General features: G+C 46.2%; 1 protein-coding gene across 8 annotated transcripts in view; it reads left to right on the top strand.

The window, feature by feature from the left end:
- SLC12A8 (solute carrier family 12 member 8) overlaps positions 1–27,563 on the top strand; it is a 139,338-nt gene that overhangs the window by 75,086 nt on the left and 36,689 nt on the right. For all 8 annotated transcript variants that reach the window (XM_053220970.1, XM_053220971.1, XM_053220969.1 and 5 more), the window contains 3 exons: positions 7,824–7,937; positions 23,295–23,382; positions 24,905–24,992. In XM_053220970.1, the coding sequence (XP_053076945.1) occupies positions 7,824–7,937; positions 23,295–23,382; positions 24,905–24,992 (290 nt within the window). The remainder of the gene's footprint in view (positions 1–7,823; positions 7,938–23,294; positions 23,383–24,904; positions 24,993–27,563) is intronic.

Here is a 27,563-nt window from a genome sequence, read left to right as displayed (position 1 = left end):
GAAGGAAAGCTGTGCTGTGGGTGGGCATCTTGGGAGCCTCTTCCAAACCTATCATCATTTCCCTTCTGTCTCTCCAGTCTGTGGTCCACACAGCCCCAACCAATACAGCCTGACCCAGTTCAAGTTCAGAGCACTTCTGTGGAGTACCTGTAATGGACTGAGATTGTTATGACCCAGTTTAATGAGATAGCCCTGCAGACTGGGGCTCGGTACTCTGTGGGCTCCGGGCTGGACTCCAAGCTAGGGCCACAGTTCTGCTTCCAGCTCTCATGCTTTGCATAGCTGGTTTGCATCTCTGAGCTCAGTTGTCAAAATGGGTCCACGGATTAGACCATGAAGGTTCGTTATCTGCACTAGTGGAGGGCACCCAAGATGCTGTAATAACCAACAGGAGACCTAGTAGCAGTACTTGTAATCCATAATTGCTTTCTTTCCTTAACATATTCAGGAGTGTGACGGCAAGCTGATGTCACAGTTCTGTAGCACATGTTGTATCACCACCACAGGGAAGGGAGGGGGCATCAGGGAGGTAGGGGGTGGTGCTGTGATGTTCTAGAAGCTAGTTTGGGATTTTAGGTCTGCTGCTGGAAATCAGTGGTATAATTGGACTCTGGGTACTGAGTGTTAAGAATGAGCTTCTGGGGGGCGCCTGGGTGGCTTAGCTTGTTAAGCGTCCGACTTCGGCTCAGGTCATGATCTCACGGTTCATGAGTTTGAGCGCCACATCAGATTCTCCGCTATTAGCACAGAGCCTGCTTCAGATCTTCTGTCTCCCCTGCCCCCACGGCTTCTCCGCCCCTCCCCTGCTCATGCTTTCTCTCTCAAAAATAAACATTAAAAAAAAAAAAGAGTGGGTTTCTGGCTGGGCAACTTTCAGAATTAGAAGGGATCTAAAACATCACCTGGTAGGCTCTGCACCTGCACCTGGGTGTGTGGTCTGCATCACCTGGGCGCTCAGTAGGGGTGCGGAACCTTGGGCTCATCCCAGAGTGACAGTCAGAATTTGTATTTCAAAGGGAAAAAGGACTCACTCACTGTCCCCCAGGAACCAGGGCACCAACCCCTGTATCTAGACTCTTGGTTCTCTTCTCCCAAATCCATGCTCTTTGGGCCCAAGTTGACCGCCCCGCCCCTTTGCAGCTCCCGGGAGCTAACACCACAGCCCAGATGAGGAAAAACTCCACTGGCCAGTGCAAGCAGGCAGAGGCATGCAGGTTGAACTGCCCATCTTTGTCCACCTTGGACTGTCTGGGGTTGGGCAGTGTCTGAGTAAATTGGGGGGCTGCTTGGGCAAGAACTCTGTGGGGCACTTAGTAGCAGGATGGGGCCCTGGACACTCTCTTTCTTCCCTTTTTCACTGACCTATCTTTGTGAGGCTATTTCAGACCTGTTCTCTCCCTTAAGCTGCAGATCTCTCCCCACAGGGTGACAACCTAGAGTGGTCACAACAGCCCCGGAGGTTGGGCGGACCCTCAGGCCACCATTCCAGCACCACCATCAGGGAGGGCCTGAGGGGAGGGGTGTGTGTGCAGCATGATGCTGGGCTCCTGGGAGAGGCACCCAATTCGTGTTTCTCCTACTGCAGGCCTACTGTACTTCCTCCTCGACTGGGAGCCTCTGCTGGCCCCTCTCCTTGTGGCCTTGTCCCCATCCCTCCCCCACTCCTCCACCACGTTGTTTTGGTGTGTGTCCCTTCCCAGAACCTCGGCCTCTCCTTTCCTTTTCCTTGCAGAGTTGCTCTTCCTGTGATCCCTCAGGCCCCAGCCCGCCCTCTGGGGCCCTCCCTGCCTTCCTCTCTCCCAGGCCCTTCCTCCGCTCTTTCTATTCCTGGTTGGACCAACCTCTCCCATTGTCCATTCCCAGGAAAGGGCTCTCTTGCTGGTCGGGGTTGGGGGCGGAGTGAGGGACCTGAGCCAAGAAGAAAGCCGGTGCGGTGCCGGAAGCCCCTGCCTCCCCCACACCCCCCCCAGCTCTACTCACAGCAAGGTGCCCCCCACCCCTGCCCCATTGCCAGTGTCATTTTTAGAAATCTCACTTTCTAAGTTAGTCAGCAGCAGCAATCTGACACCCACATGTGGGGGCTGATGACTTCCCGACTGCCTCTTCTAATTTCAGCAGACCCCAGAGGTGGGGCCGGCAGGAGTGGGGGAGCAACAGGTGCCACAGGAAGCTTCCCAGCAGCCACCTGACCAGAGGGCTTGGGAGCTGCGGTTTGTCACAACTTGTGACCAGGGCAGACAGCCTTGGGCCAGGGCAAGGTGGCTGGGTTCCCATGAGTACTCCTTGGGAGCAGACAGCAGAACCTGCAGAATCAGGGCCCACTCATGGCAACCAGAGGAGCTGTGTTACCAGATTCTGGGAAGAAAGGCCAGGGCTTTCTGTAGATGACCTTCAAGCATCTTCCCTCTGCCCGTTCCTGCCTGGACTTTGTCTTGATTTATTTTCTCCCTCTATGTCTCCCCACTCCACCCCCATTCTGTTTTTGTTGTTCCTAAAAGCACATAGCTCAAATGGGGCCAAAGTATTTTTGGTAAATACAGAAACAGATGTTCGGGTCAAACCCAGATACATTCACATGTGGCAGGTGCAGGCACTGAGCATCCCGGGCCTTTCAGAGTTGGAAGATGTCAGCTGAGAATGCCCCAGATTGGCTCCCTGTTTAACCAGCAGAGGAACTGAGAGGTTTACAGGGGCAAAAACACAAGCCTTAGAGATCTCTGGGGAAATAGCTCGGGATGAATTACAGAGAGACAGTATGGTAGATGGAAGACTTTGAATTCAGACAGATCTGGGTCCAAGCTAGGCTCTGCCTTCTTCTAGCTATTCGAGCCTCAGCCAGTCATATACCCCTTGGTACATGTGGCATTCCACAGGGGAGACCCTCTGTTAGCCCCCTGCAGATGGAGAGAGGGAGATCCTGTGATCTTTGCGGGGGTGGGTTTCAGGGGTTGATGAGAATCTATGCTGTATGCCTTAGCACTATCCCCCTGGGGAAAAGATGTCCCCAGAAGAGTTTGTCCCACAGACCACAGGCCTGCCCAGGACCAAAGCTGGCTCCCTCTTGGTGGGGAGGGCAGTGCTGGGGATCTGGGAACTGGTCTCCTACAGGAGAGGCAATAGCTGTAATACAGGCAGGTCTGGCTGTGTGACCTTGGAAAGATTCTGTGCCTTCCTGAGCCAACTGTCCTTATATCTGATCTTGCAGGGTAGTTATGGGAATCGGGGATGACATTGTAGAGGACTTATTTCCCAGTAATTGGTGCATAGGAGGTGCTCAGTAAAGGGCTGCACGTCAGTGTGTTCAGAAGAGAGGTTGCCCTGTGATGTCCTTGAAGATGGAACCTGCACAATCCTGTGCACAGAGAGACTCCTCACTGCCTGGCAAGGACTGTGGTATGAAACTTTGCCGGCTGTGTCACCTGGGGCTGCTGCCACTGCGAGGCAGGGCATGGTAGCCTCAGGACATGGGACGCTGTAGGGGTGCACGGCCTGGTGGAAGTCTCAGGTGCAGAAGCAGCCCTAGTGTGGAAGTCCTGAACTTCGGGGTACATGTCCCTCAAAGAGACTTCAAAGGCCTGGGAACCTCCAAATGATGTGTAAAATGTGCTGTCCGTGGGGACAGCTTTCAACAGATTCTCAAATGGGGCCAAAACTAGCCAAATTAAGAACCTTTGTTCTGGATGTCAGTACATCAGGCTTGAGGATGCACTGTAAGAGGACATGGCAGGTGGGGTCCTCTCAGCCCTGTGCCCTGGATATGACCAGCTGATCTCACCCCATGCCTCAGCCAGCAAGTACAAGCCAGGCAGGGACATCAGTGCCTGAACTGGGCACCCACCCTGCCATAAGCTTGAGGTTCAGCTTGACTTGGCTTGGGGTGTGGGATAGAGACTGGGTCCCCAGAAGTTGGGGTGGGGACCAGTAGGGCCAAACCTCGTTGGGGGCTGGCTCAGGACTGGGGGCCTGAGGTGGTGAGGTTGTAAGGGGGTGGGAGTCATAAGGGCCTGGGAAGGTAAAGGCAGAGGAAATGAAGCAGGTCCATTATGCAAGCTTCTGGAGCTCCTTCTCATCCATTGGAAAGTGGCACTTGTGCCTGAGGTCTGTCCCTGCCTGAGTGGGCTTGACCAAATAGTCATCAAATGATCTCTCTGGGCCTTGGATTCTAGTCTGAGGGTGATCACTGCAGGATCTTACCTCAGAGCCTTATTTGGAGACCTCAGGCGTGTCTCATGGAGGTGTGGCTGAGTTAATTTAGTTTATTCGCAGGTGGGATCTGCTCAGCCCTGTGCTCTCTCTTTCATTTTCTTCCTTCCTTTCCTTCCTTCCTTCCTTCCTTCCTTCCTTCCTTCCTTCCTTCCTCTCCCTCCCTGCCCTCCTCTCCCTCCCTCCTTTCCTCTTTCTTTCTTTCTTTCTTTCTTTCTTTCTTTCTTTCTTTTTCTTTTTTTATCTGCCCCATCTTTTATTTTTTCTCATAAATCACTGAAATCATTTCTAGAAGCAGATAGAGTATAAATAGAAAAAAAGAAAGAAAGAAAGAAAGAAAGAAAGAAAGAAAGAAAGAAAGAAAGAAAAGATACTTGTTTACAAAGAAGTTGTCTAGAGAAGGTAGGCTTTCAGTCCTGGGATGTTTTGTTTGTTTTTCTGAAAGATATAGTTGTTTTTTTGGTAAGTCGATTTTAACTTGTGAAAGACAATGTGGAACACTTGTAAAAAGAAAAGAGAAATTGCTCATAATTGCATTACATAGGTATCCATAGTTAGTATGTTGTATGTTTCCTTCTAGTCTTTTCTTACACGTGTATATTGAAACTCTTTTGGTATTTGTACTATAAATGGTATCCAGGTTTCTTGCTTCACCATGTATCGTACGTAACATGGACAATTTTCTGTGGTGCTAAAAGCCCTTTATAAACATTTAAAATACTTCAGTTCCCCATAGTTAGGCATTTAGACTCCCCATTTTACATCATTATAAGTAAAGCATTGAAATGTTTCTGTCCATAAAGTTCTTTTCAAAGTTAAGATGATTTCCTTGAGAAAGATTCAGAAGCACATCTGAAGGGAGAGGGCTGTCTCAGCAGCATGTCGGCGTGAGCGTGTGCTGGGGAATGCGTGGGGCCACATCTGTCATAGGCCCTGAAGAGACAGGGGATGAGGCAGGCCTCCTCACAGACCCCCATGAGAGCCAAGTGACTTAGGCTCTCAATCGGTGGTTCTTGGTGGGGTGGAGGGAGAGAAGACTCATCCATGAGGCCTGGGCAAAGCCTTCATATACCCCTCTCTGACTGAGCTCCCATGGGCCTCCTCTGCAGGGATCAGTGAAGCCTGATGAGGTGTTTCTGTCCTGCACGGCTGGCCCGCCCAGCATGCCCACAGCCCTGCATTCAGATGGGCCTTCAGACCTGTGCAGCATTCCAGCTTGGCTGAACTCTGTTCCAAGGCAGGCTGGGCTTGGTGTTCACCTCAGAAAGGCTAGTCAGTGGGGTCAGCCAGCGGATAAACTAAAGTTAACTCAGCCATTATTGCTTTTTTGTTAATGAGGGGAAGACCAGCTGTGAAGATGCCAAACCATTCAGAAATGTTGCACAGTACTTGGGATTTAATGTCTCAGGACAAATTCCGCATTCAGGCAGAAGAAAGCAATCGACAGTGATTTTAAGTCCTGACTGGACTCCCAAGGGTCCCTTGTGCTTCACTGAGCTTTCATTTTATTATTTTTTTAAAAAATATTTTTCCTATTAAGTTATGAATCTTGGAAGCTGTGAAAAGCACTGGTGATCTCACTGGGCTCATGAGTGAGCAGGAGCTCTTTTGTGGATTGAGGCCCAGGGGGAAGCTAAGCCCTGAGGTAGGTGGAGGACAGTCAGGCAGGAAATTCTGTCACCACAGCTCCAGGGGTCGGCTGGAGTGGTGGCTAGACGCCCATCCTATGTGGTTGTGGGGGTTGAGGGAAGGAGGGCAGGACTGGCTTCTCTTAGGCTATAGTTAACAGGAACAAACTAACTCATTCTCAGAGATGAGATTCAAAAGCAGAGGCTGGATATCCTGGATGTTCCTGAGCCTAAGAATACTTGATCTGGATCTTAAACTTCCACAGCCCACTAACATGTCACAGATGCTCTTCAAAGTGACCTCCTTTGACAAAGAAACAAAATAGGCTTAAAACCACCTGAAAAATTTTATTGAAGTCAGTGTACAAATGTTTAAAATGCTTTGAAGAACTCGGATCTGAGATGTTCTTGCTAAAAAGCAGCCTATGAACAAGTCAAAGTGAAAGCATGGATTCGAGATGTGCCCATAGCCAAGATCTAAGAGAAAGATTCTTCTTAATGTGACCCATATTTGCCACCTACCTCTTGTGTGACAGGCACAGTGCTTGACTCTTGAGGGCAGACATTTGTGAGACTGGATTTCTCGCCCCAAGGAGTCTAGTTGGGGTAAGATCTAATATGGCCAGTCACAGTATGAGGGCACTTAGGAGGAATTGATTCTGATCAGGAGTTGATGTAAAAGCCAAAGAAGTAGCATTAGAGATGGGCTTTAAAAGTGAGCATGGCGGGGCGCCTGGGTGGCTCAGTCAGTTAAGCGTCCAACTTCGTCTCAGGTCATGATCTTGTGGTTTGTGAGTTCGAGCCGCGCATCGGGCTCTGTGCTGACGGCTCAGAGCCTGGAGCCTGCTTCGGATTCTGTGTCTCCCTCTCCCTCTCTCTGCCCCTCCCCCACTCATACTCAGTCTCTCTTTCTCTCTCAAAAATAAATAAACATTTAAAAAAATTAAAAAAAAAAAAAGAATGAGCATGGCAATGGGGCACCTGAGTGGCTCAGTCAGTTGAGCATCAGACTATGGCTCAGGTCATGATCTCACAGTTCATGAGTTTGAGCCCCTCATCAGGCTCTCTGCTGTCAGTGCAGAATCTGCTTCACATCCTCTATCCTCCTCTCCCTATGTCCCTCCCCCCTCTCACAAATCAATAAACATAAAAAAAAAAAAAGTGAGCATGGCATTGATGCTTAGAGATGTGGGAGAAGGGTCTGGAAGGCAGGGACACAGGAATGGGTATTACTGGTGTTCTTGGGGAGAGTCATTTTTGTGACTTCTGGGCAGAGGAAAGGCAGGAAATGGTGGCATGTTGCCTGGTTGTAGAGGGCTTTGATATTCATCTTAAGGAATTTGGACTATATTCTGCAGCTAACAGGGACCCGTGGAAAGGTTTTTGAAGAGGGAAGGTAGCTTAATTTTTTCAATTAACAGAAAATACATAGATACACGCTCAGTGAAAGATTCCAGCTATACGGAAATCTGTAAAGAAAAAAGAAGAAAAGGAAAAAAGAAAATGCTCCCTTTCCCAGAGGTAACTATTGTTCTCCTTCAAGTCATTTTATCTACCTATATCTGTAGATAAAGACATACAAAATCCAGCCCTGGAAGTGTTAAGGCCGATTCTGTCAGACTTCTTCCTTTTCCTTTCTCTCACAGACACGCTCCTACCTTTTTTTTTTTTTAAGTTTATTTATGTATTTTGAGAGAGAGAGAGGAGAGAGAGAGAGAGCGGGGAAGGGGTAGAGAGAGAGGGAGAGAGAGAATCTCAAGCAGGCCCTGTGCTGTCAGCGCAGAGCCTGACCCTGGGCTCTATCCCATGACCCTGGGATCATGACCTGAGCCAAAATCAAGAGTCAGACGCTCAACCAACTGAGCCACCCAGGCACCTCAGACCCCTACCTTTTAATATTTAAATTTATATAAGCTAAGACTGTAATCTAGGGAAGCCTGCATGCTGTATCTTCTCACTTGACTCATTTTGCTCTCCTTTGTATTATTTCAGAGCACGGTTTTATTGGGTATTCACCAGAACTGCTACAGAACAACACTCTGCCAGATTACAGCCCCGGAGAGTCTTTTTTCACTGTTTTTGGGGTGTTCTTCCCAGCGGCTACAGGTATAGTAATTTGGATCCTTTTTCACTCCCGCGTTAGGGGTATAAATGCTTGGTTTCTAAAACTCAGTATTATAAATGGCCTGCATATGCTCCTAGGATGTCTATCTGACTTTAGAGATGGCCTTAGCTTTGATTAAAAAGCTATTAACAGAGAGTTTACTTGTCCATAATTCCTGAAGGCTCCAGCATTATTTATTCTTCCTTACCCTCCATACTTATCTATTGAAACCTCTTGGCCCGGTGAGTACAGGAGACATATTTCTCTTAGGGCTGAGCAGGATGGATTCCTTAGCAGGGCAAGCTGCCCCTTCCACCACAGAATGGGTGCAAACTTGGTCTAGAAACTCCCCTCCTCCCTACCCCAACCTGTGAGTCTTCTCCAGGGGGCAGAGAAATGCCATTGTCTTCTCCCTGTACTGGGTGTGGGTGAGATCAGGACCCTTGGACAATGAATGAATCTCCCTGCCCTACCTTCCCCATTTTTCTGCTCTACAGTGGCCAGGGAGGAGCGTTACAAAGCTGAGATCCCTCTAGAAATCTTGTCTTAGGCTCCAGGCCTTGGCCCGGAAGGTGGTAAGCGAACATGTGGACTGAATGATCATAAGAAATAACCATTTGCTAGAGACTGGACTTGTCCCATGGCACAGACTCAGAGAAGCATTTTACTCTTGATCAGGCCGCATCAATGGCCTGGAGTATGGCTGATCTTGTCTCCGTGTCCTTCTCCCCTCTTCCCTCTGCTTGCCTTCATGTGGCTATTTCCTTGCTCATGATCCTCTCCTCAAATAACATAGGGATAGAAAAAGGAGGAGAAGCTACTAGGATGTTGAAACTTTAAAAGGCTGCCCGTGACAAATGCTGGCAAGGATGTGGAAAAACTGGAACTCTCATACACTGTGCAACCATTTTGGAAAACAGTAGGATGATTTCTTAAAAATTGAACAGTCTATGGCCATAGCACCGTAAATGTGTCTGATCTTGGAAGGTAAGCAGGGCTGTGCCTGGTTAGTGCGTGGATGGGCGACTGCCTGGGAATACCAGGTACTATATAGGCTTAAAAGAAAGAAACCTAAATATACACCCAGCCATTCCCTCCTGGTTATCCGCTGCAGAGAAGTGAAAACATGTAAAGACTTGTGCATGACTGTTTTCAACGTTTATTTATTTTTGGGACAGAGAGAGACAGAGCATGAACGGGGGAGGGGCAGAGAGAGAGGGAGACACAGAATCGGAAACAGGCTCCAGGCTCTGAGCCATCAGCCCAGAGCCTGACGCGGGGCTCGAACTCCCGGACCGCGAGATCGTGATCTGGCTGAAGTCGGACGCTTAACCGACTGCGCCACCCAGGCGCCCCGTGCATGACTGTTAAAAGCAGTTTAATTTGTAATAGTCATGAACTAGAAATAATTCAAATATTCATCAACTGACAAATAGATAAATTATGGTATAGCCATCCATGTAAAACTACTCAACAATAAAAAGGAATGAGCTATTGATACCTGCAACAATACAGATGGACCTCAAAATAACAGTGCTGCACGGGGCACCTGGGTGGCTCAGTTGGTTAAGCGTCCCACTTCAGGTCAGGTCCTGATCTTACGGTTCGTGAGTTTGAGCCCTGCATTGGGTTGTGTGCTGACAGCTCAGAGCCTGGAGCCTGCTTGTGAGCCCCTCCCCTGCTTGCGCGCTCTCTCTCTCTCTCTCTCTCTCTCTCTCAAAAATAAATATTAAAAAAAATTAATGGTGCTGCAAGAAAGAAGTCAGACAAAAACAAGTACTTTTTTTAAAAGATAAAATTATACAAAACTCCATTTATATAAAATTCTAGAAAATGCAGACTATAGTAACAGAAGGGAGATCAGTGGATGGGGAATAGGGGTGTGGGGAGCAGGAGGGAGGGACAAGGAAATTTGGGGGTATGAAACACTATTCTGGACTGTGGTGATAGGTTCACAGGTGTATCCCTATGTCACAACTTTCCAGATTATGACACTTTAAACGTGTGCAGCTTATTGTATATTAGTTACACCTCAGTAAAGCTGTGCAAATGAAAAAAATGAACAATGTTAATCGCCTTTAATCAGCTTTCCTGAATCCCACTCTGGCCTCCAGCAATGCATGTTTTCTCTGCTTTTCACAATCAAGCACTGGGGCTTTGTGCTCCTGTCTCCATTTCCTGCCTCCTGTTGCCCTTGTCCATGCTCTCCTTTTGGAATTCCGAGCCTGCCTCTCTACTGAAATGGCCTTTCCAGAGTCTTCAGTGGCTGCCATGCTATTCAGTTCAACTATCATCTCTAGTTTCTCAGTGCATTTGACTGGCAACCTCCACTTCCTCCTTTTCTCTTGCCTTCTCTGATGTAGCACCTCCTGGTCTGCCCCCTGCCTCTCTGACTTGCCTATTTGGGTACATCCTCTTCTGCCTGCCCATTAAATTTTGGGGTTTTTCTCTTCTTTTTCTACTGTTTTCCTTAGAATCTCATCCATGCCTACTGTTCAATGACCACTCACAAGACTGATGACTCCCAGACTTGTACCTCTAGCCCAGATTTCTCTAAGCTTCATATCATATACTTAGTTGCTTACCTGGCATCATCCACTGGGTATCTCAGACCCAACATGTTCAGAACCAAGCCCATCCCACCCATCCCCCAACTGGTTCTTCTCCTTTACTCTTGATCTCAGGAAATGGCATCTCCATCCAAACAATTGCTCACGCCAGTAATGGGGAGTTATTCATGATAACGTCGTCTTTCTCACCAGTACCCTCCAAGTCCTCCTAAAGGAACTTCTCCTTTACTTCCTACTTCTTTCCACCTCTACCACCTGACCACTCTGGTCCAAGCCTCATCTCCCAATAGATCACCACAGCAGTCTCCTACCTGACCCACCGCCCTGACCGCCCCCCCCCAGGCTGACCACAGAAGTGAGCTTGGAGCTAGGCCTCAGGAGTGGCAGGTAGAATCTTGGTCCACAAATCCAGATGTGCCAGAAGTAATGCATCTCTTTCATTTTTATGAAATGAAAAGAGTCAGTCTCTGACTCAGTCTTCATTCTGCCAGGATGATTAAAAATGGATGTCAGTCATTCATCAATGCCTCTACATTGCCCTGCCATCTTGTTCCAGGGTCTTAGGGTCTTACCAAGTCCCAAGGCATGTCTGGCTTTTCATCATTGTACACACAGCCAGATGTCCTGTCTGCACATCTGTTCAAGTACATGCTCAAGTACATAGGGAGCCCTATGCTTTAGAGCCTATGCACTTTCCAGGCCCTCCTTCCAGGGGTCTTATGGGGCTCCTGCTGTGCTGACCAGGAGTGGGTTGCACATCCACACGGCTCCAGATCTTATGAGCCTTTATCTCCTTGCCTTCAGCTCCAGGGGCAATCTTCTGTAATAATATGGCAGACACTTTTGTCCAGGGCCAGCTTTATGGGCATGAACCTATGCATTCACACTGGGTCCCACGCTCAGAAAGGCCCCCTGCTCGGTGTAATGATTTACTTTTGCTAAAACTCCTAATAATTTTTTAACAAGGGATCTTATATTTTTATTTACACTGGACCCAGCAAACTATGTACCAAACTATGTCCATGCCCCCCCCCCCACTACCCGCCCCCACCCCTGCCATGCTTTCCCCCACCTATTTTGCGGTTCCTTTTCTCTAAAATCTCCTAAGGGCTCAGGCTTTTGAGAAACAGAACCCAAAACAGGTTGCAGGCAAATTCTGCTTCCTTCTGGCACGTATCTCCCTCAAGGCAATGAAATATATGTCAACTTCCTCTTGAATGGGCAGAAAATGCAAGGGGGGAAATGAATAGAGGAAATTTTTTTTTTAAGTTGACATTTGAAAATATTGACTTGCCCTCCCTCCCCCACACAGGCAGAGCACACCTTCAAGAGACTTCCCACCTGAGCGTTTCCTTGGACCCCTGCCTGGGTGTCAGGGCCACAGTTACACCTGAGGCAGGGCTGTGGACCTCTTTGGCTGGCCGCACTCCAGGGGGCGTCCTCAGGCACCCACAAGAGCTTGTGTCAATAGTGTGACCCTGCTGGGCCCCCTCCACGCTGCTCCACACTTCCCCTCCTTTGCCTCTCTAGGCCCTGTGTCTTAGAAGAGAGGGGATGCCTGGTCTGATGGGGGGCAGGGAGTGGTGCCCCCCTCTTCAGTACTTCTCCCTCCAGCAAGGAATTAGCAGCAGCCTGAGGTTTGAAGAGCCACACAGTGGCCCAGAGTCTGAGCGGGACTAACATTTGAGATCTGCTAGTTCAGCAGCTCTCAATTCTTTCTTCCTTTTTCCTTCCTTCCTTCCTTCCTCTTTCTTTCTTTCTTTCTTTCTTTCTTTCTTTCTTTCTTTCTTTCTCGTTCATTTTATTTATTCCTTTTGAGAGAGAGAGAGAGAAAGAGAGCATGCGTGAACGTGAGTAGGGGAGGGGCAGAGAGAGAGAGAAAGAGAGAGAGTCCCAAGCAGGCTCTGCACTGACAGTGAGGAGCAGGACGCAGGGCTCAGTCTCACAAACCATGAGATCATGACCTGAGCTGAAATCAAGAGTCAGATGCTTAACCAACTGAACCACCCAGGTGCCCCTCAACTTTTTCTTTTTAATCCATATTCACTTTTGATAATGATACTGAAACCCTCACCTACACTAGAAATTCTGATATGCCTCTCTGGACCAGAGAGGGGTATATTTGTCCTTCCTTTGAGAAAGATTGCTACCTAAGAATATTAGTAAAGCTTTATATTCTGCAGCTTAAATTATGAAAATATTGTTTTGTAAAAGTCCAAATATAAAATTATAATATTGAAGAAACTATCTACACAGGCCTTTTGTTTTACCTCACGCTTCTCCGGAGATGGGCTTCCCCGTCTCTCTCACCACCCCTTGGCCCAACCAGGTTGAGAAGGACTGATCTTTTATGTGACCAGCTGGGGAAGGAGGAGCACAGAGGGGCTTATGAAGGATTGCTAAAGGTCACCCGGCTAATTAGTGACCAGAGTTGGGCCACCATCCTGCTATGGAACATTGCTTCTCCGGCTCTCTCACTGTTTTCCAGGGGCCCCAGTGTAAACACGGTAGGCAGGACGAACAATTTGTATCACTTGGCTTTCCCCTGGCAGATGTTCTGTTAAGCTATGAAAAGCATGGATGATTGGCAGTTTCCATGGTGACGGATTTGCCAAGGATTAGCTCTGAGTGAGTCATGGCTGGGGCTCCCTCCAACGCCATCCTCTTCTGGAACAAGAGAACCTCCAGGCTGTGGAGAGGAGAGAGGAGTTTGTAAGAACAAACAAAAGTCCCCCCACCTTGTGTCCCCATCTCCAGTCAGACATATGATTTAAATTACTTCAGATATTTTATCTCAAGGGCAGGACACTTCCTGAGGGGAGCAGCTGAAGTCTAGGTTTCAGTGGCTTCTCTGGATTTATGAAGCATGTCCTTTTGTCCTTCTGTCCTTCTCCCCAAAGTCCACCACACCCTGCAGTACTGGCTGCAGGGTGGGGCTGGGACCTTGGAATAGATTCTGCATTTGCTTTGTTTCTTAAAGCACTTTCCTTCTCCAAGCTACACAACAAAACTTGCCTTGAGAAACAAATATCCACCCCACAGAATGCTTTTTCTCTCTCTCTGTTTCTTTGTCTCTCTCTTTCCCTCTCTCTCCTCTCTCTCTCTCTCTCTCTCTCACACACACACACACACACACAGCCACTCCAGGGATTAGGGACCACAGTACATGGAGGAACTAGGAAATGGAAACTCCCAGAGAATGGGGTCCACAGGTTTAAGGAAGAGAGAGCCTCAAGTAAGGACAAGCTGGAGTGGGGCTTACTCCACTGCATTCTGATGAGTAGGATAGGAACAAGAGAAAAGAAGGAAGCTTTATAATTATTGTCATGTTTCTTTTTATAATTTTATTTATGGAATTAACATATAATTTTATCAAAATTGTTATAAATATCTGTAATAATCATTAGCATTATAATAGCCTACTACGTGTGGAGCTATGCTGAGCACTTTACATATAGTCTTTCACTTAAACCCCACCACAGCCCCACTGCTTCGATTAAGCACAGATTTACCCTGAAGGTAATGAACCCTAGACTTCAGGGTCCCTCACTTGAGTAAGCTTCTGCTTACGCCCTGTTCTTAGTTTCATATTCATAAGTCTGTGTTGTTTTTAAAGTGTCAGACTCCATAGAACCTGGACCCTTCCATGGGTTCTGTTATTATTCCATTTTATGGATGAGGGAACAATAACAAAGAGAGGTTATTTCCCCAAGGTGCTGAACCCCATTGCTTCCCACCTACTTTGGAGAGGATGCTGGAAGAGAGAATGCACGCTTGTCTGGAGCTGCCCCCGACCCAGAAGCCAACAAATCTGGCATTTAATTGAATTGAATTGAATCCTGGGATTTAAACATTCCATTATTTGACACTGTCTCAGGAGAAACTCTAAGGCACCGAGAGGGTGGGGCCTGACAGGTTCTGCCTCAGAGAATGGAGCCAAGAGAGGATGAAAGCTTCCTTCGGGAACAGCTGAAAAACCAACCAATAGGTTTGGAGAAGGAGTGGGTTTGGAGTTCAGGCGGAAGGTAAGGAGAGACCACCAGGGTCCTTAGGAACCCAAGGATCTCTGAGTGAGGGACGGAGCCCGTCTCTCCTGAGTGGACATTTCTTTAGCACCTCCTAAGTGCCAGGCACTGTGCTGAGTGCCTTATAAATGCTCATTCTAACTTTAACAACAGTTCTGTCAGATAAATAATCATATCCCCATTTGTAGACGAGGAAACTGAGGCTCAGAGCCACACTGCCTCCAAACAGTAACAGACTGCTTCCTTCAGCACAAAAGTCAGCAGAGAAGACATGGGAACTTTAGTGCATGGATCTTCTGCCTTAATGATAGAGAAAAATAAACTCATGAACTTAAAAGAAGAAAGAAAATAGGCACCAGAGATACAATTAAGCTAAAGCTGAAGGAGAAAATTAAAGGTTTCTAAGAACACAGATTTGGAATGAAAAGCACCCAGGAGGAAGCTTGGAACCTCCTTGAGAAAGAGTCGTTCTTTAATGAACAACTAACAGAAACCAGAAAAGCCTAGAAAAACTATTAGACTTTTTTCCCCCTTACGAATTCTCATTTTCAGTAACAAATAAGAAAGTAGGGTGGGGAGTGGGATTGTGATGGCAGGCCACAAATGAAGTGTGTGTGCTGTGGTTGACTCCCCCCAACCTCCAAAAGGACATGGCCATTGTCTTGCAAATGTTGTAAGCAAGTGGTTACTTGACGTACTGGTTCTTTTAACCACAGCTTATTTTTTAACATTTTTTTTTTAACCTTTATTTATTTTTGGGACAGAGAGAGACAGAGCATGAACGGGGGAGGGGCAGAGAGAGAGGGAGACACAGAATCGGGAGCAGGCTCCAGGCTCCGAGCCATCAGCCCAGAGCCCGACGCGGGGCTCGAACTCACAGACCGTGAGATTGTGACCTGAGCTGAAGTCGGATGCTTAACTGACTGAGCCACCCAGGAGCCCCTAACCACAGCTTATTTTTGAGATGTAGAGGGGATGAGTTCCTCCCCTAGCCATCCATGCCTGTTTTTAGGTCAGATATTTGAACTGGGGCATTAAGCCCAAGCACCATATTCACCTGGTGACACCCACCCCAGCTATAGGCATAATGTCAATGCCCAGGAGACTATGGATGGCTCTGGATGTTTAGCCTCATAAACCTAAGCTGGTAAGATGATGGCCAACACCAGCTCACATATATACAAAAACTGAGACAATAAACATGCTAAAAGTCTGTAGAACTAGGGTGCAAGACCAAATCAGAAGGCATATGAAGGAAACCATATGAAGGAAGCTGTTTACCAAAGTCACATGTGCACAGACTACATTGTCATCCTGATGCAGGGAGAAATGTGGTTTCAGGTAAAGCAATTAACTGCTTCCTGGAACTGGCAGTTTAAGACCTAGCAGGAGGGGAAATGCCCTGGTCCAGGCACAGACTAGTGATTTGGAACTGGTGATGAAAGTACCTGTGGGTAAACCAATGTGTAGTGCTGATCATAACTGATAAATTCAGCCTTCTTGTGGGGGAGGTAACCCCAAATTAATCATACAGTTACTTGGTTATAAAAGGGAAATCCAAGAAAAGCATGGGTGTTAGAAATCAAGAAACTGTATTACATAGTGGAAAGAACACTGACTTGAGATCAGGAAACTTGAAGATAGTACTGCAGTTAGTCTGAAACTTGGGCAAAATCACTTCTCCTCTTTGGGCCTCAGTTTCCTCATATGTAAAATAAGAGGTAGGAGTAGATAGGACACCTATAGCTTTAAGAATTGTTGATTCTAAGTAGCCATTTTAAGCAGTTTTAGGAAGCCTCCCAAGAAAAGTATAAAGATTAAATAGTAATTATAAAATGGACACAAGTGTTTCCCAAACTGTCTTCCATGAAACACTAGTAATGAATAGTTTTTCTTTAAAAAATAATGTAGAATTGTTAAGTGAGTTTTGGGAAACGCTGTGTTACATTTCTCTTCTTAGCGATGGATGATGAAAATTAGCATATTGTAGGCACTGGTAAGTCCAGCAGTAAAAAACTTTCTAACCTTATTTATCAAGATTTTCCCAAGCTTTTTTTCCCTTTAATATCTGTAAAACATCTGGACACCAATGCTCTCGGAAATAGTATTTGTTTTTCTACACCCACCCTAAATTCAGCTCTAACATTAACAGTGATATCTTAAAATGGTAGCAGAAGCAGACAGAAAGCCAAACTAGAGAATCTCTACAATACTTGACAAGCATGGGCAAAAAATTACTCAATCAAAATAATTTTTCTAGATCCAGCTGGCAAGCAAGAAATTTCTAATTCACCAGAACTAGTGCTCATCTGCTTGGGAATTGTGTAGTCACGCAAGGGTGAAATTCTGGAAGTGACAGTGTCAGTGTGCAAGCCAGTCTAACAGGTGTGCATAGATCACTACAGTAGCCTGGCAGGAATGACCTGCCTAGCAGGTACTTCCCTGTCGTTGATGCTTTGTGTCTGTCCTACCGACTACCTACCCTTTGGCTTCTCTGTTTTGTCTCAAAAGCCAACTTCTGGCTGTCTGTGTTCCTGAGGGTGGCCTTGTCCATGTCTATCCTCTCTGTTCCCACTGACCAGGATCCCAGGGCATCCCACACCAGGCCAGCTATCAAGAACTGTGATCAAAGGTTGGGTCATGGACTATAAGGGATTCTGGGTGAAGAAAAGGGCTTTTGTTATGAATATAGAACCTGGTTGGAAGCAGGAAGCAATTAAGCTTAATCAATCACTTTCCTAGACAGAGCATACATATCAGTGGAGTCCTTGTGGGTCTTTGTAAATGATCTGATGGAAGGTGCACAAAATGATGTGACAAATTGTAGGAGGTACTAAAGTGGCAGAATAATTAGTGGTATGTAATCTTACAATACTGAATGAATGGGCATAAAATTGCTAAGGGCTAGGAGCTAGAATGAGGAGGCCATTGTAGATGTTGGGAGGCAATGTGGCCAGGCAGGTGAGTTACCAGGGAACCTGGTGACAGGTGGGAACCTTTGCAGAGGTCAGAATTTAGGAGGTCCAGGAAGGGCTGGTATTAGTGGATGAAGTTAGTGGGGTCTGGGAGTCAGGTGAACATGGATATTTGGCCAAGGATGCCCTTGACACCAGGTAGTTCTGGCAGTGAGCTGTGAGCCCATAGACTTTGAACAGAGCCTCCGTGACAGATCTGGTCTCAGGAACACTGGTCAGAGTGAGGCAGGTTGTGGGTATCCTTTTTTGATACAAATAAGACCTACACACGACAAAAAGGAAAATCCTACAGAAGTGCTTATAATATAAAGCAATAGTGTCCCACTCTACCCGTTACCACCCCAGATACCCCTCCATGGGAGCAACCACTTTTAATTATTTTTAGCACTTTGGGAGCTAGCTGCATATTTACCAAACAGTAAGCTTGAATCTGTAACTTGATGAATCAAAGACATAATCTATTGAATCCGTGTTCAGAAATAGAGTTTAGCTTACTTACATGCTCCTTCATTCACTTCCTAAATTTTGATGGTTAATGTTGCTTTTTTTCTTAAATTAACTTTTTAACTTTAAATAATATTCTTAAATCTCTGTTATTTTATCAATTTTGGGCTACATCCCTTCATTCTTTATTGTTGGTGTGGGAAATTGAGATTCTGTGTTGTGTTTTAAGATTAATGTATTACAGTCATATTTATTTTTATGTGTAAAATATTTTTACAAGGAATACTTCATTTATCTCAAGGGAATCCCTAATTGTAAGGGAATCTGTATCATCTTTTTGTATTTGTGCTTTTCTTTTTCTTTTTTAGCAGCAGGCAAAAGTTTATTAGAGTATAAGATTAGAAAGTAAGAGTAGTAGCTAACTTCAGCTCAGGTCATGATCTCACAGTTTGTGGGTTCGAACCTCGCATCAGGTTCTGTGCTGACAGCTGAAAGCCTACATCCTGCTTCGGATCCTGTATCTCCCTCTCTCTCTGCTCCTCCCCTGCTCATGCTCTCTCTCTCTCTCTCTCAAAAAATAAATAAACATAAAAAAATAAAAAAGAGAGAAAGTAATAGTAGTAGGAAAAGCTCTGTTTCAGAGAGAGGACATTTGAAAGTGAATGCCCATGTATCTGTGCTTTAGAGCAGTATCAGGGAAGCCATAAGTTGATTATTAGCAGGTGAATGGGCAACATCCTCTGAAAACTGTAGTCTACAACTTTAAGTGAACAGACACAGTTTCATATACACACAGACACACAGACACACAGAGGCTCAAATCTATTAAAAAAACATTTTGGTCTTAAGTTTACAAGTCAACAATCTTTGTAACTTCAAAGGCAAACTGCTCAGTATTAGAAATTTCTTTGTTCTTTTTAGCAAACACTAGAAATTCTCCTTTATGATAACAAGATACAGAATAAGTTTAGAATTAGCTTAAAATTAGTTGCAACTGGTATAAAAATATTCACTAGCCGCTTCCTTATTTACTTACCAAATTTAATGGCTAGCTCAAAAGGCTAGATTCATTGCTAGAATCTTTCAAGTTTTCTTTTCCTTTCTTTCTTTTCTTTTCTTTTCTTTTCTTTTCTTTTCTTTTCTTTTCTTTTCTTTAGAGAGAGAGGGGCAGAGATAGAGAGGGGGAGAGAGAGAAGTGGGGCTCACCTGAAGTGGGGCACAAGCTCACCCAATGCAGGGCTCAAGCTCACCTAATGTGGTGCTTAAGCTTGCCCGATGGGGGACTCGAACTCACAAACCATGAGATCGTGACCTGAGCTGAAGTCAGATGTTTAACCCACTGAAGGCGCCCCTCAAGTATTTTATTAAATGCATTGAAGCTTGTAACAGTTAAGCCGACTTGAGTGAAAGATCATGGGACTTATATTTTTGTTTTTCAACAGTACTATGATGAAATTATTAGTGCTTTTTGTGTTCTACTTCTTTCTCTGTCTCTTTTTAAAATTAGTTCCTAATATCAGTTAGTCATAGCTTTACTTTTATATTGTCAAGGTAGATAATATTCATATTCCATTTTGTAACTAGAGTTATGTCCTTTGTGCTTGTCTATAGGTCAATTTTTAGACGTCAGAAAACAGTAAACATGTATCCTATTGTGACTATGTAGCTGTTGTTCATTGAAGAGTGAAGCAGCAGCTAGAATTCCATTTCCTTTGCTGTGATTCTGATGAGGTCCTTGTGCCATTTAGGGGAGAATATTCCTAATATCGTGGCCAAATGGCTTACTTTGTTCTTACATTTTATCAGTTGTGTAAAATCATGTCATGACATGTTAGCTTGAATCCTATTTAGACATGGACTTTCTTCTTCCCTTTTCCTGGAGTTTCAATAAGCTTTCTTTTCTCTTGTTGCCAAAATATACAGTCAGCATGTTCTTAAAATCATTCAGTTTGTTAGTCCAGTTTGTTCATTGTGTTGAATCCAGTTCCTAGTCAGAGGCCTCTCTCTTGGGGCCTCAGTCCTTCTGCTCAATATCTTCTGGTTTCTCTGCAGTACAACTGTTATTCTGGGACTCTACTCCATTTCCGAGTCAAACAGAATCTTGTGTTTTCCTCCTTCATGGTTTACATCCTCATTTTGCTGGAGTACATGCTTTAGTATCTTCCTCAGAAATGATATGTGGGAGGTCAGTTTTTTGAGCTCTTCTCTACTAAACTTTGCTTTCACTTAATTGGTAATCTGGCTAAAATTCTCGTTTCAAAATAATTTTTCCTCAGAATTTTAAAATCAGTACTCCATTGTTTTCTAGCATTCACTGTTGCCAAAGAGAAGTCTAATTTTTTTCCTTTATAAGTGTTCAGTTTTTACCTTTGGAAATATTTAGGGTTTTTCCTGAAGTTGCACAACGATGCATTTGGGTATGGACTTTTTATATTTTGATCTTTGTGTTGTCTACTTTATGGGATATTTCAACCTGTAGACTTGTGTCTTCTCCAGTTTGGAGACATTTACTTCTGGTTATCTATTATTTACTTCTCACTTATTTATCTGGTTATTTCTTGTGTTTTCTCTGTTCTCGCTGCATCTCCTGTTAGCTGGATGTTGTAGCTATATTTCCTCTATTTCTTCTCTTCTTTCCTCAAATTTTGTACCCCTTCATCTTTCTGTTCTCAATTCTGGGATACTTACTTTATCTTTCAAATCTTCTGCATTTTTAATTTTAGTGATCATTTCTGTAATTTCCAAAAGTTCTTTTTTGTTCTTGCACTATTTTTGTTTTTCATTGCATCTTGCTTTATAGATAGAATATTCTTCTTGGGTATGTCTGGAGCTACTCATTACTATTTTCTTCAAAATTCTCTTCTGCGTCCTGATTTATACTTTTATTCCAGCCCAGGTTGTTCTATTTTTATCATGCATGTATTTGTGTATTTGTTGCTGGTTTTCATCACACCCCTGGCAATCTTTGGTTGCTGGCGTGGATTCCTGGCTGTAGTGTGTGTAGGTCTGTTTCCCTAAAGGGGCTCTTCCTTCACAGGCAACTTGACAGCAGTAGATTTGTGAGAACAGCTAGTTCTTGAAGAGGGCTTCCTTTGGGTGTAAACATCCACACTAACAGCCCTGGTTTTCCTCGGGTTTATTCAGATCCTCTAGAGAAGTTTTCTAAGGCTTTCTTTTCCTTCTCTTTCACTCTGTGTCATTTTCGCCATTCTCTGTGTTCCAGACATCTGTAGCAATCTTTCGTCTACTTATGGCTGATGCCCCATCCCAATCCTCCTCTTAGAGGCATGTATGCATTTCCCCCTTTCCTACCCTTTTAATAAGATTTTGGGAAGAAGAGAAACAGGAGGAAAGAAGAGGTGCCTAATGTGTGGTTTGAAAACAAAAAGCCCTTTAAAAATTAGTTTTCCCCAGTTTCAAAATGATCACTGTAGAAAATTGAGAAATATATATATGTATAAGCAATAATATAAAAAATGATCTGTTTTCTATTACCCAGAAATAACATTGTTAACATTTTTTTTTTCAGCATTTATTTATTTTTGGGACAGAGAGAGACAGAGCATGAACGGGGGAGGGGCAGAGAGAGAGGGAGACACAGAATCGGAAACAGGCTCCAGGTTCCGAGCCATCAGCCCAGAACCTGACGCGGGGCTCGAACTCACGGATCGCGAGATCGTGACCTGGCTGAAGTCGGAGCTTAACCGACTGCGCCACCCAGGCGCCCCCATTGTTAACATTTTTAAAACATGTCCTGGTTCCTTTTTTTTTTTCCCTATGCATAAATTTATCTGTTGCCTTTTTTTTTTTTTTACAACAATGGGATCATGCCATATATGTTTTCTAATATGCGTCTGAAAATGAAACAATAGCTTTTGAATATCTTCCCATGTCACAACATATCTCTGATAACACAGAGCCCTGGTATTTACTGAAAGACATATCATCACTTATTGAACCAATCCCTTACTTGTAGACATTAGGTTCCTTCTCATTTTCACTATTATAGACAAGCATTTATAAACATTTTTGGCTACATCTGTACTCATATCCTTGACCATTTACTGAGGATAAAGTCCCAGTCGTGGAATTAATTGCTGGTCAATCCATGTTCAGTCCCAGTATGGGGCCCCCATTCAGGGCACCCTTTGAAATAGGCCCTCATTAGCTCCCTGGTTCCACACCTTCACCTCACTCCATTTCGCCTGAGCTCCCCCAACAAGCATTATAGAGGGTGGGGGGTGGGTAAGAGCATAATTTTCAGAGTCAGAGTGACTGAGGTTGAATCCTAGCTTTCCCACTTACTAAATGTGTGACCTCTGGCTATTTTAATTAACCTCTCTGATCACTAGTTTCCTTTTCTATAAAATGGGGGAAATAATTCTACTTTTCTGATGTGATTTTTGTGAGGATAAAGCAAAATAAAAAATGCATGGAAAGCATTAGCACAGGCACTGGCAGGTTGAAAGTGTTCATAAATCCATAATGATGGGGTTAGACCCAGCTCTGTCCCTAAGCCCATGTAAATCTTCCTGCAAGGCCACATTGGAGATGCACCCACCCCTCTGTGAAACTTTCCTGACCAGGACTTATAGAGCACTTGTGGGCTGGACCTACTTTTGATGTTCAGAACACATCATCTGTTGCATTCTTCTGTGTGTGAGCATGGACAGAGGCGATGTCCCCCCTCCCCATCCCACACTGCCCTCCCTCCCCATCATGACTAATTTATGACTTCTCATGAGTGTGGTTGGGGAATAGAAGCAATAATGAAGAGGAGTTTGTGACTCAGTTCTTTAGACTGTTCTCAGGATTGTTCTTTAGAACTTGCTTAGAGCCCTTTGGTCTCTGGCTCTGGCTGTTGGATGCAACCTGCCCCCCAGGACACCTGAACCCCAGTGTAGTCAGTGGGAAGCAGAAGCAAGGAACTCTGCTGAAGAGGGGAAAGCAGGTGCTTTGCTAAGGCTGAGTCTCCCCAGGGAATTGGCGGGGGGGGGGGGGGAGGGGGGCGGGTGGGTAGAGGCAGAGCTCAGTATGTGGCCACAGGACCTTTGTGCAGCCTGCCAGCTGCCTCACTCACCCTCATTACTTTGCACTGCACCATAAGATGCTTTTGTGGCCAGCAGGGCTTTCCTCCCAAGCATCATCCAATCCACAAAGGTCCCATTCATGCCCCACGGATGCCTCCCTAGTTGCCAGGGGAGACTGAGAAGCTCAGTTGCCAGAACTGCAGATGGAAGGGCTTGCCGTGGGATAGCTTCCAGGAGAGGGCCCTGATGAAGAGAAGGCGATTCATGGAGTGGAGTTCGCTGCTCACCCCTCTCCCCTGTCTGGGTGTCTTTCAGGAGTCATGGCTGGTTTCAACATGGGGGGTGACCTCAGGGAGCCCGCTGCCAGCATCCCCCTGGGCTCCATAGCAGCTGTTGGCATCTCGTAAGTAAGTTCCCCTCATGGCAATCATCTGGAGAGAGGGAGAGAAAACCCCAGGCAAAAGAGGGGATTGCCCCTTTTGTTCTGAGAGTGCCCCAACTGTGGCCAATCTATTTCATATTCCAGTTCTCCTTTTAACACTCAGCGGGCTGGAAAATTCACGTCTGGTGGGTTCAGACGCTGGCCCTTTCATACCCCCTGCCTGGGAATGCGGGAGGAGGAGGAATCCTTTCTTTCCTTTCTCCTCAGCCTCCTGCCCCTCCTCCTCCCCCACTTCCATTTTGAACTTGGGGATTTTTTTAACCATTGGTTTTCCAGGATCGTTGGGAGGAATTTAAAGGTGAAGAGTTTTGCAATCAGACATGTTGGGATTTCTATCCCAGCTCTGCTGCTGGGGGGCTGTGTGATTCTGAGCATTTTACTTGGTTCTCTGAGCCTCTGTTTCCTTTCTTGGAAAGTAGAAATAATGAGAATATGTGTGCCCCAGAGACTGTGGAGCAGATACTGTGTGTAAAGACACATAGCAGGCTCTCCTTACCAACCCCGCCCCCCCAACCGTCCTCACCCGGCCTGCCTCCCCTGCACCTCTCCAAGGCTGTCAGGCTCCCTGGGTTTTAATTCACACTGTGCCGCCCACAGGAGCAAACTGAGTGGCCTCGGGTCTGCTTCTGACCTTCTAGAATCTTCTGTTTTATTCTCAGTACTACAGAAAGAAGCTTCTCTGCCTTCACTGGGTAGACATGACAACGTCTTGAGAAGTTAAAAGTGCCCGTATTATTTCAACCATGATATTGTTAAAATATTCACAAATGCTGACTGTGCTCTTAGCTTATTATAGTGGCACCATCACTTCAGTCTATTTTGTGCTCAATATGGCTGTGCGTGGGGAAGAGAATGGAGACAACAGAGCATACATGGGGTGTTGGGAAGGAAAGAGAAGAAAGAACCCTGCCTCATTTGGAGGTCATAGCTGGGAGGCCCCTGGAGAAACCTTTGGCCCATCCTCTCACTGCCCAGATGGGAATGAGGCTGCGGGGATCATGTGACTTTTTCCAAGGTTGCAGGGTGCCTGGGGCCAGAGCCAGGTCACTGCTGCCCTTTTCACACTTGGCTCGGCTCTCTATCATCTGGGATCCAAGGAACAGCAGGACCGAGAAGCCTGAAAGATCATGTACTTGTTCTTCAGGGGTACGAAGGGGGGTTGGGGGGTTGCCCGTCAACCCTGCCTGAGTCCCGGCAACCTAGAGGTCAGTGGGGCCTCTCGCTCCTCACTCCCAATACACTTTGTGTGTTTTTCTTCTTGATGTCAGAGACAAAACAATGATACACTTTTTTGGCAAGAGATGCTAGAGGAGAAAGAGTACTGAAAGCCCCCTCAGACAAGCGAGGGAGGCTTTATGACTGGCCTTTCTCTTTCCTTCTGAGACAAGTCCCCACGGGACCCAGGGGCTGAATGGGGTGGGTTGGGATGGGGTTGGCCGAAGTCAGGGATGTAGCTCTGCTCCACTCTTGGGGTTTTTTGCAGGTGGTTTCTGTACATCGTATTTGTCTTCCTGCTGGGCGCTGTCTGCACCCGAGAGGCCCTTCGCTATGACTTCCTGATAGCGGAAAAGGTGGGTAAGTCCAGCACTGCTGAAGGGCTCAGTCTGCTGGTTCGTTCATTTGCTCCCATAACAAATGGCTACCTCTCTCTTGCAGCCCTGCCTAGGAATCCAGAGAGTCTTGGGCCCAGGGCTGAAGTAGCAGGGGAAGAAGGGCAAAAATATGGAAAAGGTAGAGGTTTTTCTTATAGATCCCTAGAAACAGATAACAGCCCCTGGAAAGGCACTTACATGCAGGTGACTAAACAATAGAACACAACCATCTCTTCATGTCAGAAATCAGGACAGAAACAAAGGATACCATCAGCAAAAATCCTTTGCTCAAGTCCTTCATTTTTGCCAAAAGCCTCACCTCCTCCCATGAGCAGAAAGTGCTGCTCTAAGGAAGCCGGTAAAAGGAGGAGGCTGATGGACAGAAAAGAGGCAGCTAAGTGGATGGAGTCCAGAACACCAGGGTGAGGCCCGCCTTGCCCTCTGAGGACCTTGACTCTGTGTTCTCTCCCAGGGGTGGGCTGGGGTTGATCTGGCCGTAATATCTTTGTTTCAAGAGCTGTACACGCCGCCTGCCAGAAGGTTAGCAAATTCCTCACGTTCCACAGCTGCTCTTTACAGGATAGAGGTCGTGTGACAGTCAAGGACACTCATTTGGCGTCTCTAGAACCTAGGAGAATAAGATTCCCATATGCTTTTCTGGAAATCCCCAAAAACTCCTACCTTCCCTTAAGTTCCTAGAGGATGAGTGGACCCTGAGATTCCTGTTAGTTATCAGAGAAATGTAGTAGGCTAGGAAAGTTTTCTTAGTTAACTTCTGAGTGTTTCTGCTCCTATTTTGGGAGAAAGTACCATTTTCTCCTGGTGTGAGGCTCGGCAAAAGCTACTTTGCTGGTCTTCATGGAGGGCCACTGGCCACTCCTTGGGGCAGCCTGGGGCAGAAAACTCTGAACTTTCTCTTCTGAGCTACTTTTGGGCTTGGTTTCCACATTAGCACATGTTTCTTTTTAAGATACGTAGGCCACGATGTAAAGATGACTTATGTTTTCAGGGGTCTTGACTTGACTATGAAAGCAGGTTTTAAAAGAGGGGAGCTGCTCAGGTAATGAGAGGACTGTCACCCCACTTCCAGGGACCAAGGTCTTAAACCCCCAGAGAGAGGTTTGCTCTCAGGGAAGGAATCTACAGCCCTCATGTTTAACTGTATGCATGCTTCCATCTTGAATTTCACCTCCAAGGGGCCTTTTCTCTAATTGTGGAATGAAAAGCTTGGCTGCATCAGAGGAATTAAAGGCCTCAGGGAACAGCTGATCCTTTGACCTGGGGAATCTGCCTGCTGCTGTCTGCAACTTGCCAGTGGCTAGCTAGCTGGCTAGCTCCGCCTGCCTCTAAAGCTGGTTTGTTTCTAGTAGATTCCCTCACAGAGGTCCTTTCAACCATTTGAGGCTCTTATCTGGATGGAACACAGCAAATTATCCCCTGGTCTGGGGCTCCTCTCTCTCCCTCCTTCCCCTCCTTTGCAGAAAGAACTAAAAACAGGTATGTGGGATGGGAGGCAGCCTGTATTCAAGGAAGGCTACAATGAGAAAGTAAAAACATCTCCATGGACAGCACGGGAAAGCCTTTGTGGGTGGAAATTCCACTGTTAATAATAGACACATGAACTGGGGAAGCTTGCTTGGAATGCCACCTGTCCCAGACATTGAACAGGTAGGCAAGCATTTAGCCAGCTGGGGGCACCTGCTAAACCGTGCTTGGCAACGATCTGTGGGAATGACATTGTGCACACATCAGGATGAGAGGTGGACAGTTCATTTTTTGGAGAGGAATAGACTGTGTCTTAGAATAGACAGTTGTAAAACCTAAAAGAAAGGAAAGATACTGTTCTTGGTTCTCAGCAGCAAACAGGGGCTGGCACAGCAAGTAGGTCAACAGGGGCAGAACCCAGCAGGGCAACTCTAAAGTGGCGGCACTCTGGTGTGCTGCTGCTCCCCAAAGCCCGCCCCCTACAAAGGGGATCACACAGGACTTCCCCCCCTCGAAGCCTTGAACCTTGACTTTCCTCCTTTTGGCTTTCGGTGTTCCTCCTTGGGACTGACTCAGCTGCAGTAGCAGGCACATACTCAGGCAGTGAGCTGGGCCACAAACAACTTTATTAGCACTGCCTGGAGAATGGAAGGGTATAAGTGTACAGTGTCCCACGTGGTTACTTGACCCAGCTCACCACCCTCACCTGGTTTTAGTAAACTGTTCATCCGGTTTCGTGTCTTAGCTATGGCCTGGGTTCTGAGCCAGCCCGTCTCTGAGCTCTTCTGGCCCCCGCGGAAGCAAATCCTCCTCAGTCTGGTCTGTGTGTCCTGAGGGTCTCCCCTTCGGGCACAGACCAGGGCAGGCCTCCAGGATGCTCCCCTTGGTGCTGGTTCTCTCAAAGCTCCTCAGGGCACGTCTCTGTCTTTCTGTCGGGTGCTTTCTGCCAGAACACTTACCTTCAATGGCTGCTGGCTGCCCCGGCCTTCTTTCTGCAGCTGGTCAGTTCATCTGTTTCTTTTTGGGTTTCCTGCAGCTTCTCAGATCTATTTCTAATTATTTGGC

The sequence above is a fragment of the Acinonyx jubatus genome, chromosome C2 (genome assembly GCF_027475565.1).
Source record: "Acinonyx jubatus isolate Ajub_Pintada_27869175 chromosome C2, VMU_Ajub_asm_v1.0, whole genome shotgun sequence".
In the NCBI taxonomy this organism is placed as follows: Eukaryota; Metazoa; Chordata; class Mammalia; order Carnivora; family Felidae; genus Acinonyx; species Acinonyx jubatus.
Note: the sequence above shows the minus strand (reverse complement) of the source record. Positions and strands in the feature narration are given on the sequence as shown.